The sequence below is a fragment of the Bos indicus genome, chromosome 5 (genome assembly GCF_029378745.1).
Source record: "Bos indicus isolate NIAB-ARS_2022 breed Sahiwal x Tharparkar chromosome 5, NIAB-ARS_B.indTharparkar_mat_pri_1.0, whole genome shotgun sequence".
NCBI lineage: Eukaryota > Metazoa > Chordata > Mammalia > Artiodactyla > Bovidae > Bos > Bos indicus.
The window spans coordinates 4565525-4585965 of record NC_091764.1 but is presented as its reverse complement, the minus strand read 5'-3'; the positions used below and the strand labels follow the sequence as shown (position 1 = coordinate 4585965).

The 20441-nt window shown below is 38.7% G+C and overlaps 1 protein-coding gene and 1 non-coding gene across 2 annotated transcripts in view; one reads left to right on the top strand and one right to left on the bottom strand.

Annotated features, from left to right (window-relative positions):
• KCNC2 (potassium voltage-gated channel subfamily C member 2) overlaps positions 1-20004 on the top strand; it is a 282147-nt gene extending 262143 nt beyond the window's left edge. The window contains exons 4-5 of the mRNA XM_070788831.1: positions 15374-15511; positions 18260-20004. Of these exons, the coding sequence (XP_070644932.1) occupies positions 15374-15501 (128 nt within the window). The 3' untranslated portion in view covers positions 15502-15511; positions 18260-20004. The remainder of the gene's footprint in view (positions 1-15373; positions 15512-18259) is intronic.
• Positions 534-605, bottom strand: TRNAY-GUA (transfer RNA tyrosine (anticodon GUA)). Its single transcript has one exon. It is a non-coding gene; the product is annotated as a tRNA-Tyr (tRNA).
• Positions 20005-20441: the final 437 nt, after the last annotated feature.

Sequence of the window (20441 nt, the reverse complement as noted above, 5' to 3'; positions counted from 1 at the left end):
GGCATGGGTATCTATATATAGGTGAAAAGACCTGACTTTTGGACATTTTTATTTAAAATGTCAAACTCTGCCACAAACCAGTTCCATTCAGGCACAGTGGTCAGCTGTCTCTCTCTCTCTCTCATGATTCCCCACAGTGGTGAGGCTATCAGTAAAACAGTACTACGTTTACTTAGAATAATGAAAAATAAGTCATTTTCTTTTTCAATATTTTTGAATGTCTGACTGTTGTAAGTGGATAGCTATTTTCCACAAATAGAATAAAACTAATGTTATTTGCTTGAACTTTCCAGAAGAAAGGGTAAAAAGAGATGATTCAGCATAATTTTGCTAGGCTTTGTTGTTTTTCCATTTGATCTGAGTTTATTTCATCCTAACTTGACAAATGATGGAATCTTTCAAAGGTTACCAGCCCAGAAGAAAATATCCCTTAAAATATTGTGATGCTGTGTTTCTCTGAAAGACCTTTTCCTTTTTTAACCTCTTTTGATTATCGTCAATCTAAGGAATATCATTTCCTTCTCCAGGGGATCTTCCCGAGCCAGGGATTGAACCTGGGTCTCCTGCATTACAGGCAGATGCTTTACCATCTGAACCACTAGGGAAGCTATTTGGTGGCAGGGATTGCTTATTTATTTATTTTATTTATGTGTTGGTTTCATTATTCCTCGTGTTTCCTGTAAACTGTGGCATGGCATTTATTTTTCGCTACAAGGACACTGCTAATACATGTGTTCTCTAACTGGATCATCAATGTATTAACTCTTCCAATAATTTTTGAAAATATTCTCTGAGGTACACAATCAGGGTAATGTTATTCATGATAGTTCTTTGAGATAATATGCTTATTTCATCCTTGTTATCTAGTTAAAACATTCTGCCTGAGAGCTTAGGGCTTATGAGTTGAAAGATGAAGAAAATGATTACTAGGTTTATTTTTCTTGTTAATTTGAAAAGAATGCATTTCTCAAACCCGTATCCATGTTCCATAATGCAGGGTCTCTGCCTATAGATGGTACAGCATACTATAAAAATTATAGATGTGTTCAAGTATGTGAAATATGTACCACATACATCAGCTTCATAAATAATAATCCAATAAATTGGCAATTTAGAAATCACCATCTCTAGGTGCACAAACTTAATTTTCTACTTTTTCAGAAAGAAAAAAAAATAACAAAATCAAGTAACATTCCACCAAGATATTTAACTTTTTGTAGGAGGATAAGCTATTTTTCACACTGTGGAAGCATCTCTAAGCAGGCAAACATTGATAGGTTGCTCATAAACTTAACATCATTTAAGACAAATAGCTTAATGCTTGACAGCTGCACCTTAATTATGTCAATAATATAAATTTAAAACTTCATCCTTTATAAGTATCATATAATTCAAATTTTCTCTTCTTCAGACTTGTCTTCTCCATTTTTTTAAAACTTAAGACTAATCAGGACCAGTGATTCAAATGACTATTAGAAATCATTAGAAGTTACATACCTTTGGGAAATTGTTATTTACTTAGACAAATTATTACCTGGAGTGGGTTGGTAGCTGCTCCCTTCTCCAGGGGATCTTTCCAATGCAGGGATCAAACCCAGGTCTCCCGCATTGCCACACTGTAGCCCTGCAGGCCGCCTGCCATGTGGAGACCTGGATTCTATCCCTGGGTTGGGATGATCCCCTGGAGAAGGGCATGGCAACCCACTCCAGTATTCTAGGGATTCCCTGGTGGCTCAGGTGGTAAAGAATTTACCTGTAATACAGAAGACCCAGGTTCAATCCTTGGGTTGGAAAGATCCCTGGAGAAGGAATGGCAACCCACTCCAGTATTCTTGCCTGGAAAATTCCATGGACAGAGGAACTTGGTGGGCTACAGTCCATGGGGTCACAAAGAGTCAGACATGACTTAATGGCTAACACTTTCACTTTCACTAGACAAATTAGATGATCAGTGTACCTCCTCCAATTAGTCATGAACTACTTAGGAATAAGAGATACTTCACACACTGTTTTAATTAACAATAATAAGAGCTATTACAGCCCTAGAGTTAATCCTGAACAGACTTTGGGGAACACAGATAGGTACATCCAAATGGATTTGACTCTGGATCTGGTAAAGGAGAAGAAAATCTGGGAATTGGGGAAAAATCAGCCCTGTAGGTGAGACAGCCTGGTGAGTGATATGAGCAGAGGTTAAACAAAGCAATCCTTCTCTGCAGCTTTACTGGAAGACTTGTCATCTCTGATGCTTGGTTTTCCAATGTTTCCTTTATGGGAACACTATTTATTTCATGATATTGCTACTGAGTAATAGAAAACCCTAACTACAGTGCAGTAAACTAGCTACAGTGGATTTGACTATGATGCCAGTCAGTGATGGGGGTAGAGAATCTGTGCAAATTGTCAATGAAGATGAGAATTCAGAAGCTGAAAATTGCTGATAGACCCATAAGTAAAAACTTGGGTGTTATTTTACCATTCAGTTCAGTTCAGTTAAGTTGCTCAGTCGTGTCTGACTCTTTGCGACCCCATGAATCGTAGCACGCCAGGTCTCCCTGTCTATCACCAACTCCCGGAGTTCACTCAGACTCACATCCATCGAGTCAGTTATGCCATCCAGCTATCTCATCCTCTGTTGTCCCCTTCTCCTCCTGCCCCCAATCCCTCCCAGCATCAGTCTTTTCCAGTGAGTCAACTCTTTGCATGAGGTGGCCAAAGTACTGGATTTCAGCTTCAGCATCATTCCTTCCAAAGGACACCCAGGACTGATCTCCTTCAGAATGGACTGGTTGGATCTCCTTGCAGTCCAAGGGACTCTCAAGAGTCTTCTCCAACACCACAGTTCAAAAGCATCAATTCTTCAGCGCTCAGCCTTCTTCACAGTCGAACTCTCACATCCATACATGACCACGGGAAAAACCATAGCCTTGACTAGACGGACCTTTGTTGGCAAAGTAATGTCTCTGCTTTTGAATATGCTATCTAGGTTGGTCATAACTTTCCTTCCAAGGACTAAGCGTCTTTTAATTTCATGGCTGCAGTCACCATCTGCAGTGGTTTTGGAGCCCCCCAAAAATAAAGTCTGAGACTGTTTCCACTGTTTCCCCATCTATTTCCCATAAAGTGATGGGACCGGATGCCATGATCTTCGTTTTCTGAATGTTGAGCTTTAAGCCAACTTTTTCACTCTCCTCTTTCACTTTCATCAAGAGGCTTTTTAGTTTCTCTTCACTTTCTGCCAAAAGGGTGGTGTCATCTGCATATCTGAGGTTATTGATATTTCCCCTGGCAATCTTGAGTCCAGCTTGTGTTTCTTCCAGCCCAGCATTTCTCATGATGTACTCTGCATATAAGTTAAATAAGCAGTGACAATATACAGCCTTGACGTACTCCTTTTCCTATTTGGAACCAGTCTGTTGTTCCATGCCCAGTTCTAACTGTTGCTTCCTGACCTGCATACAGATTTCTCAAGAGGCAGGTCAGGTGGTTTGGTATTCCCATCTCTTTCAGAATTTTCCACAGTTTATTGTGATCCACACAGTCAAAGGCTTTGGTCAATAAAGCAGAAATAGATGTTTTTCTGAAACTCTCTTGCTTTTTCCATGATCCAGCGGATGTTGGCAATTTGATCTCTGGTTCCTCTGCCTTTTCTAAAACCAGCTTGAACATCTGGAAGTTAACGGTTTACATATTGCTGAAGCCTGTCTTGGAGAATTTTGAGCATTACTTTACTCGCAAATTTTCACAAATGCAGTGACTTAAAAGAACACAAACGTATACTACAGTTCTGAAAGTCAGAAGATTGAAGTGGGTCTTCTGGAGTTGCAATCAAAGTGTTGACAGGTTCCTTCTAGAGTATCTAGAAAAACACTTGTTTGTTTTTCTAACTTCTAGAGGTAACTTACATTCCTTGGCTCAAAGCCCCTTCCTCCATCTTCAAGGAAACAGTGTAGCATCACCAAATATCTCTAACTCTGCCCTCCTCTCCCTCCTTTCTCTACTTTTAAGGACTTTTACAATGACATCAGTATAATGTATACTCCCTAGGACTTGCCTGGTGGTTCAGTGGTAAAGAATCTGTCTGCCAATACAGGAGATGGGGGTTTGAATCCTGGATCAGGAAGATCCCCTGGAGAAGGAAATGGCAACCCACTCTAGTATTCTTGCCTGGAGAATCCCATGGACAGAGGAACCTGGAGGGCTAAAGTCCATAGGGTTGTAAAGAGTCAGACATGATTTAGTGACTAGATAACAAAAATGTAGAGTAATTTCTCTATTTTAAAGTCAGCTGATTAGTAATGTAATCCATTTACAACCTTAATTCCCTTTGTCATGTAACATATTCATAGGTTTCTGAAATTATCACAAAATGTATGGGATAGGGGGGACATTTTTCTCCTAAAGTTGGAAAAACAATGGTGGAATAAGACCAATCACTGTAACTTCACTTTGGGGAAGGAAAGCATTTGCAAAATGAAGGAGGCAGTTTGAAACATATCACAAAGTAAAGACTGCATTGAAACAGTAATATAGTCAGTAGACTGATAGAGACAAATTTAAGGGTGCAAAATGGGACTGAATGAGAATTATGTTTTAAAGTCAGGGGCAAAGGAAAAAGTGTTAGGTAAAAGTGACAGAACTTGGTAAATAAAGTCATTAAAGCAACACTAAAAGCAATGTGAAAATTATTAGAATTGTTCAAATTAGAGTTTTGAGTGTGAAAATTTTGCTTCCTGCTTACTTTGTAGCTACATTGTTTAAGTTGCTGCCAATTGTTCATTTTATGATGACAGGGTCTTTATTAGGGATCCTTACCTAGATCATACTGTGCATTTATCCAGCATCTTAATCTGGGATCTGAAAACTGAGCTTTGAAGTTTTCATAGGGAAAGTCTTGATAACCAGTGCCTTAGAACATTTTTTTAAAAAACTAAAGAACAACTATTACATTATTCTTAAGCCTTTTCCTTGGCCTGCCCTCCATAATTCTTGAAAGCAGTTGACACAGCAGCTATCCTTCTTTCAAGTGAGTTTCAGGTGGAGGGAAAAGCCCTAGTTTCCATTTAAAGCTGGATCTCTGCGAATGATTAAGGTTTCAAGTGAATATCACAACTCATGAAAAAATCGCTGGCTGGAAAATAGAATCTGGAAATAGCAACTGCAGTAAAAGATAAGCTCTAGAGAGTGGACGTCATTAACTGATTCAACATCTTAATTACGTTTCCTTTCTCTGTCCAAGAGCCTCCTAGGAAATCTCTTATGACTGTCATCTTTGCTTCCTAATGATCAAAGCTGTCAAAATATATATTTTTCCATGCTGGATTTTCTGGATGGTGTGCGTGTCTGTGTGTGATGAGAGGCATCAGTGTAATATTAGCTAAAAATGTGAAATATCCAAAATCACTAGGATCTTATGTACAAGTATTTTGCACTGAAATCCAAAATGGAGAGACCCCAAAGGCTTTATTGTAACAAAGTCTTTAAAGTTCCTGGAATAGCATATGCTCTAGTTTCTTTGATATTCTTGAGCAAGGGAATAGTATACAAGTCTTTGTGTTTTTATTTGAATAACCACTTATTCCTTTTCTTCATCATCATGGAATGTTCAACATGTGTTTTCCCCAACTCTTTGGTCCCACTGCAGATGAGTGTCCTTTACACTCCACCATCTCATCCACTCTTATAAGACATCTTGCTGCCACCTGAAACTATTTCATCTTCAATTAGATTTATAGCACATCCCATACTGGTCTCAAACTTCCCCCATTCTAGCTGCTTTTTTTTTTTTTCTTTTTCCAGTTTTATTTATTTATTTATTTTACTTTACAATATTATATTGGTTTTGCCATACATTGACATGAATCAGCCATGGGTGTACGTGAGTCCCCCATCCTGAACCCCCCTCCCACCTCCCTCCCCATCCCATCCCTCTGGGTCATCCCAGTGCACCCGACCCTGTCTCATGCATTGAACCTGGACTGGCGATCTGTTTCACATATGACAATATACATGTTTCAATGCTATTCTCTCAAATCATCCCACCCTCACCCTCTCCCACAGAGTCCAAAAGTCTATTCTTTATCTCTGTGTCTCTTTTGCTGTCTCGCATATAAGGTCATTGTTATCATCTTTCTAAATTCCATGCTGCTGCTGCTGCTAAGTCGCTTCAGTCGTGTCCGACTCTGTGTGACCCCATAGACGGCAGCCCATCAGGGTACCCCGTCCCTGGGATTCTCTAGGCAAGAATGCTGGAGTGGGTTGCCATTTCCTTCTCCAATGCATGAAAGTGAAAAGTGAAAGTGAGGTCGCTCAGTCGTATCCAACTCTTAGTGACCCCATGGACTGCAGCCTACCAGGCTCCTCTGTCCATGGGATTTTCCAGGCAAGAGTACTGGAGTGGGGTGCCATTGCCTTCTCCTCTAAATTCCATATATATGTGTTAATATATTGTATTGTTTTTTTTTCTGACACACTCCACTCTGTATAATAGGCTCCACTTTCATCCTCCTCATTAGAACTGGTTCAGATGCATTCTTTTTAATGGCTGAGTAATACTCCATTGTGTATATGTACCACAGCTTTCTTATCCATTTGTCTGCTGATGGACATCTAGGTTGCTTCCATGTCCTGGCTATTGTAAACAGTGCTACAATGAACATTGGGGTACATGTGTCTCTTTCAATTCTGGTTTCTTTGGTGTGTATGCCCAGCAGTGGGATTGATGGGTCATGTGGCAGTTCTATTTCCAGTTTTTTAAGGAATCTTCACACTGTTCTCCATAGTGGCTGTACGAGTTTGCATTCTCACCAACAGTGTAAGAGGGTTCCTTACCCCTCTCTTTCTCCACACCCTCTCCAGCATTTATTGCTTGTAGACTTTTGGATAGCAGCCATTCTGACTGGTGGGAAATGGCACCTCATTGTGGTTTTGATTTGCATTTCTATGATAATGAGTGATATTGAGCATCTTTTCATGTGTTTATTAGCCATTTGTATGTCTTCTTTGGAGAAATGTCTGTTTAGCTCTTTGGCCCATTTATTTTGATTGGGTCATTTATTTTTCTGGAATTGAGCTGCAGGGGTTGCTTGTATATTTTTGAGATTAATTCTTTGTCAGTTGCTTTATTTGGTATGGTTTTCTCCAAATCTGAAGGCTGTCTTTTCACCTTGTTTATAGTTATCTTCATTGTGCAAAAGCTTTTAAGTTTAATTAGGTCCCATTTGTTTATTTTTGCTTTTATTTCCATTATTCTGGGAGGTGGGTCATACAGGATCCTGCTGTGATTTATGTCAGAGTGTTTTGCCTATGTTCTTCTCTAGGAGTTTTTGTTTCTGGTCTTACATTTCGATCTTTAATCCATTTTGAGTCTAGCTGCTGTTATCTATGACTTCATTGGCTTCTGAAGTCCACTGGTCATCTTTACTTCTTCCTTGCCTGTGAGTATCTCCAATTTTACTATAATCTACTATTCATATTTCAATGCACTCTTGATGATACTATCAATTCCTTGGACTCTTCCACTGTTTTGTAATATCCATCAAATGAAGCCCCGACTGTGAATAAGTTCAGCCACGTGCTTTCTCAGTAAATGCAGTTCACCAGCCACATCCTGTCGAGACTAGGTGCATGGTGTAACAACACAGCAAGAGGATCATCCAATTAAAATAGATCTGAATGCAGTGCAACAGTTTGAACATGTGCAAATGAATGAGAAATTTCTGGACTCCAAAAGTATATTTCCAACTAGGGTCCCGATATCCCTAATTTGATGCCTCAAAGGCACCTGTAAGTCAACATCCATGAATTCACTATTGTCCCCCTAAATTGGATCCCTTCCGCTGTTTCCAACATTAGCACCCGTGACCCTTTCCTCCAATGAAGAGCTCAGCACTGTGAATATATTTTACATCCTAAATGTTTCTCAAATCAGTCTTCTCTCCATCTCCACTGCCACTGCCATAGGAACAATACAAATTTGTTCCTTCCTACTGCAATTGTCCCCAACTATTCTTTCCATATCCAGTATTGTACCATTAAATTTTTTCTTCACACTAATTCATATATTCTAGGTATGTAATTTAGACGTGTGATCTCTTGCTTCAAACCCTTCAAAGGTTCCATTTCTTTTAGGGTCAACATATTTGACAGGCCCCACAAACAAGGCCTTCAGTACCGGACTTACTTACCTTCCCTGGTTCACTTTTCTCCATTTTTCCCTTTGCTATCAGATCTCTCACCTTAATTTACATATTTTTATTGTCTGTTTTTATAGAAGTATAATTAACTTATATTACTTTCAGTTATATACAATATGATATAACATAGTAATTTGGTATTTTTGTAGATTACACACCAAAGTTATTATAAATTATCATACTAAGTGAAGTGAGACAAAGTATCATATGATATTGTTTACATGTGGAATTAAAAAAATACAAATTAACTCATATGCAAAATGGAAATAGACAAACAGACAGAAAACAGATTTTGATTAAAAAAGGGAAGATTATAAATTAGAAGTTTGGGATTAATATATTTACATTACTATATGTAAAATACATAACCAACAAGAACCTACAGTATAGCACAGGGAACTATATTCAATATTTTGTAATAAGGGAACTTAGAAATAATGTGAAAAAAATTTTTTAATTTAATTTTATTTTTAAACTTTACATAATTGTATTAGTTTTGCCAAATATAATTTCTATTTATATATATTTTTGAAGGTTGAGTTTTAAGCCAGCTATATAGCTTTTATTTCTATATAGCCAGCTTAAAACTCAACATTCAAACAACTAAGATCCTGGCAACTTGTCCCATCACTTCATGGCAAATAGATGGGAAACAATGGAAACAGTAACAGATTTTATTTTTTTAGGCTCTAAATTCACTGCAGATGGTGACTGAAGCCATGAAATTAAAAGATCTTGCTCCTTGGAAGAAAAGCTATGACCAATCTAGACAGCATACTAAAAAGCAGAGACATTACTTTGGTGACAAAGGTCCGTCTAGTCAAATATATGGTTTTTTCAGTAGTCACGTATGAATGTGAGAGTTGGACCATAAAGAAAGCTGAGCACTGAAGAACTGATGCTTTTGAACTGTGGTGTTGGAGAAGACTCTTGAGAGTCCCTTGGACTGCAAGGAGATCCAACCAGTCCATCCTAAAGGAAATCAGTCCTGAATATTCATTGAAAGGACTAATGCTGAAGCTGAAGCTCCAACACTTTGGCCATCTGATGTGAAGAACTGATTCACTGAAAAAGACCCTGATGCTGGGAAAGATTGAAGGCAGGAGGAGAAGGGGATGACAGAGGATGAGATGGTTGGATGGCGTCACTAACTTGATGGACATGAGTTTGAATGAACTCCGGGAGTTGGTGATGGACAGGGAAGCCTGGCGTGCTGGGTTTGTAAACAGTCTGACATGACTGAGAGAGTGAACTGATATATATATATATATATATATATATATATATATATATATGAAAGTGAAAGTGGACAGTGAAAAAATTGGCTTAAAGCTCAACATTCAGAAAACGAAGATCATGGCATCCGATCCCATCACTTCATGGGAAATAGATGGAGAAACAGTGGAAACAGTGTCAGACTTTATTTTTCTGTGCTCCAAAATCACTGCAGATGGTGACTGCAGCCATGAAATTAAAAGACGCTTACTCCTTGAAAGTTATGACCAACCTAGATAGCATATTCAAAAGCAGAGGCATTACTTTGCCAAAAAAGGTTCATCTAGTCAAGCCTATGGTTTTTCCTGTGGTCATGTATGGATGTGAGAGTTGGACTGTGAAGAAGGCTGAGTGCCGAAGAATTGATTGAATTCTTCAATCAATCCCAGGAGATCAGCCCTGGGATTTCCTTGGAAGGAATGATGCTAAAGCTGAAACTCCAGTACTTTGGCAACCTCATGCGAAGAGTTGACTCATTGGAAAAGACTCTGATGCTGGGAGGGATTGGGGGCAGGAGGAGAAGGGGACGACAGAGGATGAGATGGCTGGATGGCATCACTGACTCGATGGACGTGAGTCTGAGTGAACTCCAGGAGTTGGTGATGGACAGGGAGGCCTGGCATTCGCAATTTATGGGGTCGCAAAGAGTCGGACATGACTGAGCGACTGATCTGATCTGATACATGCATATATATAAAACTGAATCTCTTTGCCACATACCTGAAATTAACACAACATTATAAGTCAACTATGACTTCAATGAAATAAATAAAATAAGTAAGCTCTCAGGATAGAGTATACAAAAACCCTCAAAGTTAGTATAATATTGTTGACTGTACTCCCTGTGCTATACCTTACATATTTGTGACTTATCACTGGTTTGTACTTTTTAATCCTCTTCACCCGTTTTGCTCATCCCTCCCCTCTGCTGCTGCTGCTGTTAAGTCGCTTCAGTCATGTCTGACTCTGTGTGACCCCAGAGACGGCAGCCCACCAGGCTCCCCCATCCCTGGGATTCTCCAGGCAAGAACACTGGAGTGGGTTTCCATTTCTTTCCCTAATGCATGAAAGTGAAAAGTGAAAGTGAAGTCGCTCAGTCGTGTCCGACCCTCAGCGATCCCATGGACTGCAGCCTTCTAGGCTCCCCTGTCCATGGGATTTTCCAGGCAAGAGTACTGGAGTGGCGTGCCATTGCCTTCTCTGTCCCTCCCCTCTTGCAACTGCTAATTTATTGTCTGTATCTGTGAGTTTGTTTCTGTTGCTTTGTATTTATTCATTGAAATTTGAAATTTTTTACATTTCACGTAAAATTGAAAACATAAAGTATTTATCTCTCTCAGTCTAACTTATTTCACTTAGTATAATGTCTTCCAGGCCCAGTAAGATTCTTTCAGATGGCAAAATTTTATTCTTTTTATGACTAATATTCATTATATATATATATATATATATATATATATATATATATATATATCTTCTTAATCCATTAATCCATCATGAACACTTAGATTGCTTCCATATCTTGGCTATTGTAAATAATGTGGCAATGAACATTGTAGTGTATATACCATTTCATTTTAGTGTTTTCATTTTCTTAGAATAAATACCCAGGAATGGAACAGCATAAACATATGATAGCTCTGGGATTCCTTGGTGGCTCAGTTGGTAAAGAATGCCTGGAATGCAGGAGACCCCAGTTCGATTCCTGGGTTGGGAAGATCTGCTGGAAAAGAGATAGGCCACCACTCCAGTATTCTTGGGCTTCCCTGGTGGCTCAGCTGGTAAAGAATTTGCCCGCAATGCGGGAGACCTGGGTTTGATCCCTGGGTTGGGAAGATCCCATGGAGAAGGGAAAGGCTACTCACTCTAGTATTCTGGCCTGGAGAATTCCATGGACCATATAGTCCATGGGGTCATAAAGAGTCAGACATCTGAGTGACTTTTACTTAAACTTTGTGCCACTTAGAACCTGTTTTGTAGCCTATTACAAACATGCATTTTATATCTGCTTTAGCCATTAAAGAAAAGAATGTATTTAAAAATCAAAATGGAGCAACTGTTGTTCAGGCATTCAGAATGGATCTGGGTGACCCTTGTGGATATGGTTTCAGGTATGTTCCTGCATCACTGAAAAACTTGAATTTTCTGAACTGTATCAAACTTAAGGACATAACAAGGCATTCTCAAAACAATGTCTAGTAGCACCTGCAAGCTGCAAACATATGCTTTCAAGTTCACCCCTTATAAATATGCAATCATTTTGGACCCCAGTCAATCCTTGTGTTATAAGCACCCTTACGTCTTTCCAGCTCCAATTCTAATTCTTTACAGTTTATATAATTTTGCAGGTTTCACCTTTTATAAGCTTGCCAGATTTTGTAGTCCAGCAGATTACAATTCAAGAGTTTCCCAAATCTGTGTCTCCCTGTCTTATTGTCCACAGTTTGGTTCAAATAAAACTCTTCTTTTCCTATTATAGATTCTTTACTAATTGTTTGCATCAGCAGTGGCTTGTCCTGTGGCTATGCAAGAATAAAGGGTACCAGATATAAGACTTTAGCCATCATTATTTATGCTTAGGAGTTACACATACCAGTTGTATAATGTTTGGCAAAGCTCTTCACTGGAAATTTTTGATCCTCCCAATTACTCTTAATAGGTAGTAGAATTATTATTATCATATACACAGATAGGAAAATTAAGCTTAGAAAAGTTACTATATAGGCAGCCAAAGCTGTATTTTTATTAACTGACAAAAATGGAAACCAAATTCTGGTGTTCTGATTTGAAATTCAATGCCTCTTCAGTAATAATCTTTACTTTCTGCTAATCTTTTGCAATTTATATGTAAAAATATCATTCCATTTGGGGGACATTTATAAAAGGTAAAAAATTTATATGTTTTTCTAATTGGAAATCATTTTGAGAATATCTGACCAGCATCAGTGACCCATTAAAGAAAATGAAAGAAAAATGAATGTGCACATAAAGAGGTCAGCTTTATACAGTATAAAGCCACAAAAGATAACTGACCTGCCTAGGCATGGTTAAATGTAGTCTTAAAATCCTGCACATCAAAGTAATGGACTGGCCTCCTAGGAATTACATGGAGAATCAGGGAGCTGCAGACTACATAGCTGTGTATTAGATGAAACTATTGAGATAATAGCCTCTAGGTTTCCATATAGCTTCTCACAACAAGCTTTTATTTCCAGAAGCATTAAAATGTGATTTTATAAAGACACTCAGCATCAGAAAAATAACTCTATACATAAAATCAAGAGGTTACCAAGTGCAACAGAAGATAAAGATAGGTTGCCAAGAAAACTGATGTTTGCTATAGCACCGCAGATAATATTATTAAAATAGCTTTTGTAGGTCACCTCTTGAGAAACCTATATGCAGGTCAGGAGCAACAGTTAGAACTGGACATGGAACAACAGACCGGTTCCAAATAGGAAAAGGAGTATGTCGGGGCTGTATATTTTCACCTTGCTTATTTAACTTATACACAGAGTACATCATGAGAAACGCTGGGCTGGAAGAAGCACAAACTGGAATCAAGAATGCCAGGAGAAATATCAATAACCTCAGATATGCAGATGACACCACCCTTATGGCAGAAAGTGAAGAGGAACGAAAAAGCCTCTTGATGAAAGTGAAAGAGGAGAGTGAAAAAGTTGGCTTAAAGCTCAACATTCAGAAAACGAAGATCATGGCGTCTGGTCCCATCACTTCATGGGAAATAGATGGGGAAACAGTGTCAGACTTTATTTTTGGGGGCTCCAAAATCACTGTAGATGGTGATTGCAGCCATGAAATTAAAAGACACTTACTCCTTGGAAGGAAAGTTATGACCAACCTAGATAGCATATTCAAAAGCAGACACATCACTTTGCCAATAAAGGTCAGTCTAGTCAAGGCTATGGTTTTTCCTGTGGTCATGTATGGATGTGAGAGTTGGACTGTGAAGAAAGCTGAGCACCGAAGAATTGATGCTTTTGAACTGTGGTGTTGGAGAAGACTCTTGAGAGTCCCTTGGACTGCAAGGAGATCCAACCAGTCCATCCTAAAGGAGATCAGTCTTGAGTGTTCATTGGAAGGGCTGATGCTGAAGCTGAAACTCCAATACTTTGGCCACCTCATGTGAAAAGTTGAGTCATTGGAAAAGACTCTGCTGCTGGGAGGGATTGGGGGCAGGAGGAGAAGGGGACGACAGAGGATGAGATGGCTGGATGGCATCACTGACTTGATGGACATGAGTTTGAGTGAACTCCGGGCGATGGTGATGGACAGGGAGGCCTGGCGCGTTGCAATTCATGGGGCTGCAAAGATTCGGACACGACTGAGCAACTGAATTGATGGAAAGAGAGTTTGGAGCTTTTTTTTTTTTTTCTCAGTTGTTGTTTGTGTTCCAGGATGAATAAAGTAGACAGACAAGTTGTGGTTAACTTGATTCTAATAATTGAGGGTAGTTTTTATAATATATATTACATAATTTTATATTTCATATAACTGTCCTGTGTGTATTATTAGACTAATGTATTTGAGGTCACATTTTGAGTTGTTTCAGGCTTCCCTTGTGGCTCAACTGGAAAGAATCCGCCTGAGATGCGGGAGACCCGGGTTCGATCCCTGGGTTAGGGAGATCCCTGGAGAAGGGAAAGGCTACCCACTGCAGTATTCTGGCCTGGAGAATTCCGTGGATTAGTCCGCGGGTCGCAGAGTCGGACACGACTGAGCGACTTTCACTTCACTTTGAGTTGTGTCATCCTTCAGTGCTTATTTGTCAACTTACTCCAAGATTTCAAAAAAAAAAAAAAAAATTTCACTAGAAGAAGGTCTGGAAGGAAGAGAATGTAAGACCCAGTTCCTATTCTCAAAAAATAAACAATGCAGTTTTAGAGAGATACAAAGTAGCTAATGAAGTGTTTTCACATGTGAATCCATTCCCTCAGATCAGATCAGATCAGTTCAGTCGCTCAGTCGGGTCCGAGTCTTCGCGACCCCATGAATCGCAGCACGCCAGGCCTCCCTGTCCATCACCAACTCCCGGAGTTCACTCAGACTCACGTCCATCGAGTCAGTGAGGCCATCCAGCCATCTCATCCTCTGTCGTCCCCTTCTCCTCCTGCCCCCAATCCCTCCCAGCATCAGAGTCTTTTCCAATGAGTCAACTCTTCCCATGAGGTGGCCAAAGTACTGGAGTTTCAGCTTTAGCATCAGTCCTTCCAAAGAAATCCCAGGGCTGATCTCCTTTAGGATGGACTGGTTGGATCTCCTTGCAGGACTCTCAAGAGTCTTCTCCAACACCACAGTTCAAAAGCATCAATTCTTCGGTGCTCAGCTTTCTTCACAGTCCAACTCTCACATCCATACAGGACCACTGGAAAAACCATAGCCTTGACTAGACGAACCTTTGTTGGCGAAGTAATGTCTCTGCTTTTGAGTATGCTATCTAGGTTGGTCATAACTTTCCTTCCAAGGAGTAAGCGTCTTTTAATTTCATAGCTGCAGTCACCATCTGTAGTGATTTTGGAGCCCAGAAAAATAAAGTCTGACACTGTTTCCACTGTTTCCCCATCTATTTCCCATATCCATTCCCTAGTGAGTGATATATGCGTAAATAATGCTACAGGGATTCAGGAAAGGGGGCAAATACTAAGGAGTAAAATAGTCAAGTAGTGAAGATTTAACTTTGTTGAGTTTGAGGAAAATAGAGGTCTCAGAAGTATGTAACAGCATGTATCCTGTCTGGCAGGGCTATGTTTCAGCAAAACTATAAAGAAATACAACAAATCTGAGAAATATCTAGATATATGCATAGTCCGGAAGGAAAATGAAAAGAAAAGGCTTTAGGCACACATATTTAAGAATGACTGATCTAAATATTATTCCAACAGCTTGCATGGGAACATGCATTCTTGAAAGGAGCCTGAGAATCAAGCAACACATTATAAGGCATCTATACGAGGGTGTTCATTTGGCCAAGGAAACACGATCATGCTTGTATCATGACTGTATCACATGAACTTTGGAAGGTAAGTGCACATATTATGTTTGACTACATAATGTAGACAATGTAATGAATGTAAGAATAAAGGAAGGTTAATGTAAGACCGTAGAGTTGCAAAGAGTCAGACAGGACTGAGCGACTTTCACTTTCAGTGTAAGAAAAAAGGAAGATGTTGAGCATGTGGCCAACTGGAGAGTATATTAAAAGGTCTTAGAATTCAATCTTTAAATAAACTGTGCTAACAAAAAATTAATTTATCTGTGGGCCACCATAAGCTGAGTTTACAAACCTTTCTGGATTATGCCTCTCTTGAAATTAGAGCATGTGCTTTATGAATCTCAGTATCATCTACCTTCATCTACTATTTGAAATATATCAATGTGGCTTGAATGAATAAACAAATCTCACTTAAAAATCAGCCCCTCCTGATTCATGTCGATGTATCGCAAAAACCATATTACCACAAAAATCAAATTACCACAATATTGTAAAGTAATTAGCCTCCAGTTAAAATAAATAAATTAATTTTAAAAACTCAGCCCCTCTTCTGAGCATGGCAGTAAAGCAATTCACTGCTTATGAAAGACTCTTGGCTTCTGTTCATACATACGAGTTATCCCTAGGTGATATAACAGCTGATATTCTTACATTGTTTCATTTACCTTTTAATAACTCATTATATTATCATAGTTGAAATTATTCTTTCCACTTTATAGAAGGAAAAAAATTAAACTCAGAGGAGTTATGTGAGATAGCTAAGGTTATTTACATAAGATGAAAATTTTAAATTAAGTAGCAAAGATGAAATTAAAAATTTTCTATATTTATATGTGTGCTTGCCAATTTCATCTGATAATAAACCAAATATGAATTTTAGTGAAGCCTAACATACATGTTTTTGCCTTGTCATATAACAACATAATGTAATTTACAATGCTAAAGTTTTCAGGAATTATTAGATGTTTTACTGGAATATTTTCCACTAGGCCCTGAAATAGAGCTCTCTGAAGAAAATGGAATGACTTTTGATATGAGGTTGCATTGCACTGTTATATGTCATGGGATTTTTGAGATCTGTGAATATTTTTTTCAACAAAATCTATTTTACAAATCGCACAGTTAATACTCAGAGTAATTTGCTTGCTTAGAGTGATTTGCTTAAGGCCTCTGATTCTACATCCAGTCAATACTCCATTGGCTACTCATTAAAGATGCACTGATTAAGAGGATAATCAAGAAGTATCAAGAATTCTGAAAACTTCCAAGATTGGAGCTGAGATCATTTTAGGGTAAAGCAACCTTGTTTGTGCCCCTTTTATTTCAGGGAGAATTTTAGAGACTTAAGCAGTATCCATTTGCAGAAATGCATTGCCTTTCTCCTTCAGATTTATGATCTATGTCCTCCAAGAATTCAGATCAATATGATGACCAAGTGATTCATCTCCTTATGTCTTACTCACTTATAACTGTCACTTTGAGAAACACTTACCTTGTTCCACCTTCCTAATATATCCTGGATCCCCTGTGGTACAAATACTGCAAAAAATTCTTTAAAATGTCTTTAAATAGACTAGTAGAAACCTAAAAGCCAGTCTTTTAGACTTTTCAAATACCAGGTTGCTTTAATCTACCTAAAAAATAACAATTTATAGAAAAAGAGCAAAGTGAACAGAGCTCTAGAAACTAGAGGAATTTTTTTTCAATCACTTGGTGTGTTTTCTATTATGATTTTTGCAAAAAAGTTCTTTTAAAAGTCACCCCAATAAAAAAAGTCACCCCATTTTCAGAATTCATCAACTACAACTAAAAATTCTAGGTGGTTTTGATTTAATTGTTTCAGAAGCTGGGGAGGGAGTAACAGTCACAGCAGAGCCAAATTCACTGGAGAAAGGCAAAAACCTTGCCTTTTTTGTATGTACTTGATCAGTGGATACTAACTAAATGATAAAAGTGACAATAGCAATCACACAGAAAAAAGAGAAATATTTCAATGAGGATAGATTGCATATTTTATTATAAGTAAAAGTGTTTAAAAACACGCTTTGAGAAGTGGATAAATGGCACTTATTGTATTAAGTTTATTTGGAGCAATTTGTATTAATTAAGCATAAAATAATTCACACGCTATAAAACATTCTTCTCTATGTCAAGAAATAATTTTTTTTGTATATCATTGAAAACCACATGTAAGTACTGCCAAGAAAATTACTACTTTTTTTATATTGTTGTTCAGTTGCTGAGTCATGTCCAACTCTTTGCTACCTCATGGCCTATGGCTCCCCTATTCTCCACTATCTCCCAAAGTTTGCTCAGACTCGCGTCCATTGAGTTGATGATGCCATCTAACCATCTCATCCTATGTCACCCCTTTCTCCTCCTGCCCATAACCTTTCCCAGAGTCAGGGTCTTTTCCAGAGTCAACTGTTGGCATCAGGTGGCCAAAGGATTGGAGCTTCAGCTTCAGCATCAGTTCTTCCATTGAATATTCAGGGTTAATTTCTTTTAGGATTGACTGGTTTAGTCTTACTGCAGTCCAAGGGGATCTCAAGAGTCTTCTTTTCATATCAAGAGAAGTTGAAAAAAAAAAAAAAAACGGACTAGGAAAGCAACAATAATCACAGTAAATAACTTTATCAACTAACAGGGGTTATCTAACTGCTCATGTTCAATACATCTACATTTTTCTCCAGCATATTCCTTTTAATATCCATAGTGCAATAGGATATCTGGAATCTATATTGCACTATAATAATTTTAATCTCCTCTTCTTTAGGACCACTTCTCAGCTTACAACAACAGAGAGTCTATTTTTAAAGATCAGTGTGAAACAACTAAGATATTGAGAACTGGAGACAAATTAAGCAGCATCTTGAGATGTGCCATCAGAAACCTAAAACTGTCTTCCTGACTGCACACAGGAAGATGTTTTGAAGCCAATCAAGGAGCTGTGGCATTATGTACACTGATTGCAGCTGGGGAAGATGCCAGATTGAACATCTGCTTCTGATCGAAATTGAAAACGGCAGTTGGTAAATGAAATGACACCAATAAATCTCAATGATAAGATGATAAGAGATGTCTGTGAGGTAGTCCAGGGAAGGCAGAAATGGACTCCTAAGTAGAAATTTAAGGTGTTAAGTTATAAAATTAGATATCTACATTATTTATTGAATCCCAGTGCCTTTAGGAAGAAGGTAAAACATGTGCAGGAACTTTTAGCATTGGGAAGAAAAGCTGGAGTAATAAGATTGATTAATAGGACTAAAAGGAAACCAGGAACCAGTGGAAAGAGATTGAATTTGTTGTTAGTAGCCTTGGACTGTGGAGAAGGCAATGGCACCCCACTCGGGTACTCTTGCCTGGAAAATCCCATGGATGCAGGAGCCTGGTAGGCTTCAGTCCATGGGGTCGCTAAGAGTCGGACACTACTGAGTGACTTCACTTTCACTTTTCACTTTCATACATTGGAGAAGGAAATGGCAACCCACTCCAGTATTCTTGCCCGGAGAATCCCAGGGACGGGGGAGCCTGGTGGGCTGCCGTCTATGGGGTCGCACAGAGTCGGACACGACTGAAGCGACTTAGCAGCAGCAGCAGCAGCCTTGGACTGGAGTCCTGATTCAGTCAGTCACTGAGAGCCTTGCAGTCTTGGTGACCAACAGTGTTTCTATTCTCTGCCATTCTAACCCCTCACTCTACCTTATCTCCAGTGTTTCAGGCTTGAGAGTCACATTTTGATTTACAGAGAGAAACTACTCACAGCTATAACAAGCATGCATTGCATGTCTCAAAATACAAAGAAATTCATTTTCTTAAATGTTAAGTGTTTATTAAAATTAAGAAATGTTTACTGAACATTTATTGGAAAACATGTATCTTTATATAAGGATAATTAAAAAATAAACCCAAAGTTCTGTTCTTAAGTGTCACAAAGTCCAGGGGGAAAAGACACAATCGGGCAATGACCAAACACTAAAGAGCTATTAGAGAAGTGTCCTCCATGTTCAAATGCACAGAGATGGAAGCCAGTTGGAGAGAAACTGAGCAGATGATAAATTACCTGAGTTGAATCTTAGAGGATAGACAGGCACTGGTCAGAGGGAGAAGATGGAAAGGTTATTCCAGATAAAGGGAACAATATTTACAAAGAAACAAAGTAAAAAAAGTGTTACATCTTAGAAACTTTAAGCACTTTAGCAAGACTGGATTGGACCATTTGATACTATGCTAAAAAATAAGTACCAGACACTAACGGATTGCACCAAAAGAGAAAAACAAATGTCCTATATTAACTATATATATATATGACTCTAGAAAAATAGTACTGATTAACCTATTTGCAGGGAAGGAATGGAGAGGCAGAAGTAGAGAACATACTTGTGGATACAGCCAGGGAAGGGGAGAGTAGGAAGAACTGAGAAAGTAGCATTGACATATATGTGCTATCATGTAGAAAATAGCTAGCTAGCGGGAAGGTGCTACATAATGCAGGGAGCCCAGCCTGGCTAGTGCTCTGTGATGACCTAGATGGGTGCAGTGGGAGGGGAAGGGAGTCTCAAGAGGGAGGGATATATATGTATTTATATATATGAAAGTGAAAAAGTGCAAGTGTTAGTCACTCAGTCGTGTCCAACTCTTTGCAACCCCATGGACTGTAGCCCACAAGGCTCCTCTGTCCATGGAATTGTTCAGGGAAGAATACTTGAGTGGGTTCTATATAGTGTAAATACTAAGTCGCTTCAATCATATCCAACTCTTTGCAACCCTATGTATCATATCCTACCAGCCTCCTCTGCGGATTTTCCTCATGGGATTTTCTAGGCAAAAATACTGGAGTGGGTTGCCATGCTCTCTCTCTCTCTCCCCCTATATATATATATATATATATATATATATATATGTTCTGATTTGCATCCTTGTACATCAGAAACCAACAAAACATTGTAAAGCAATTA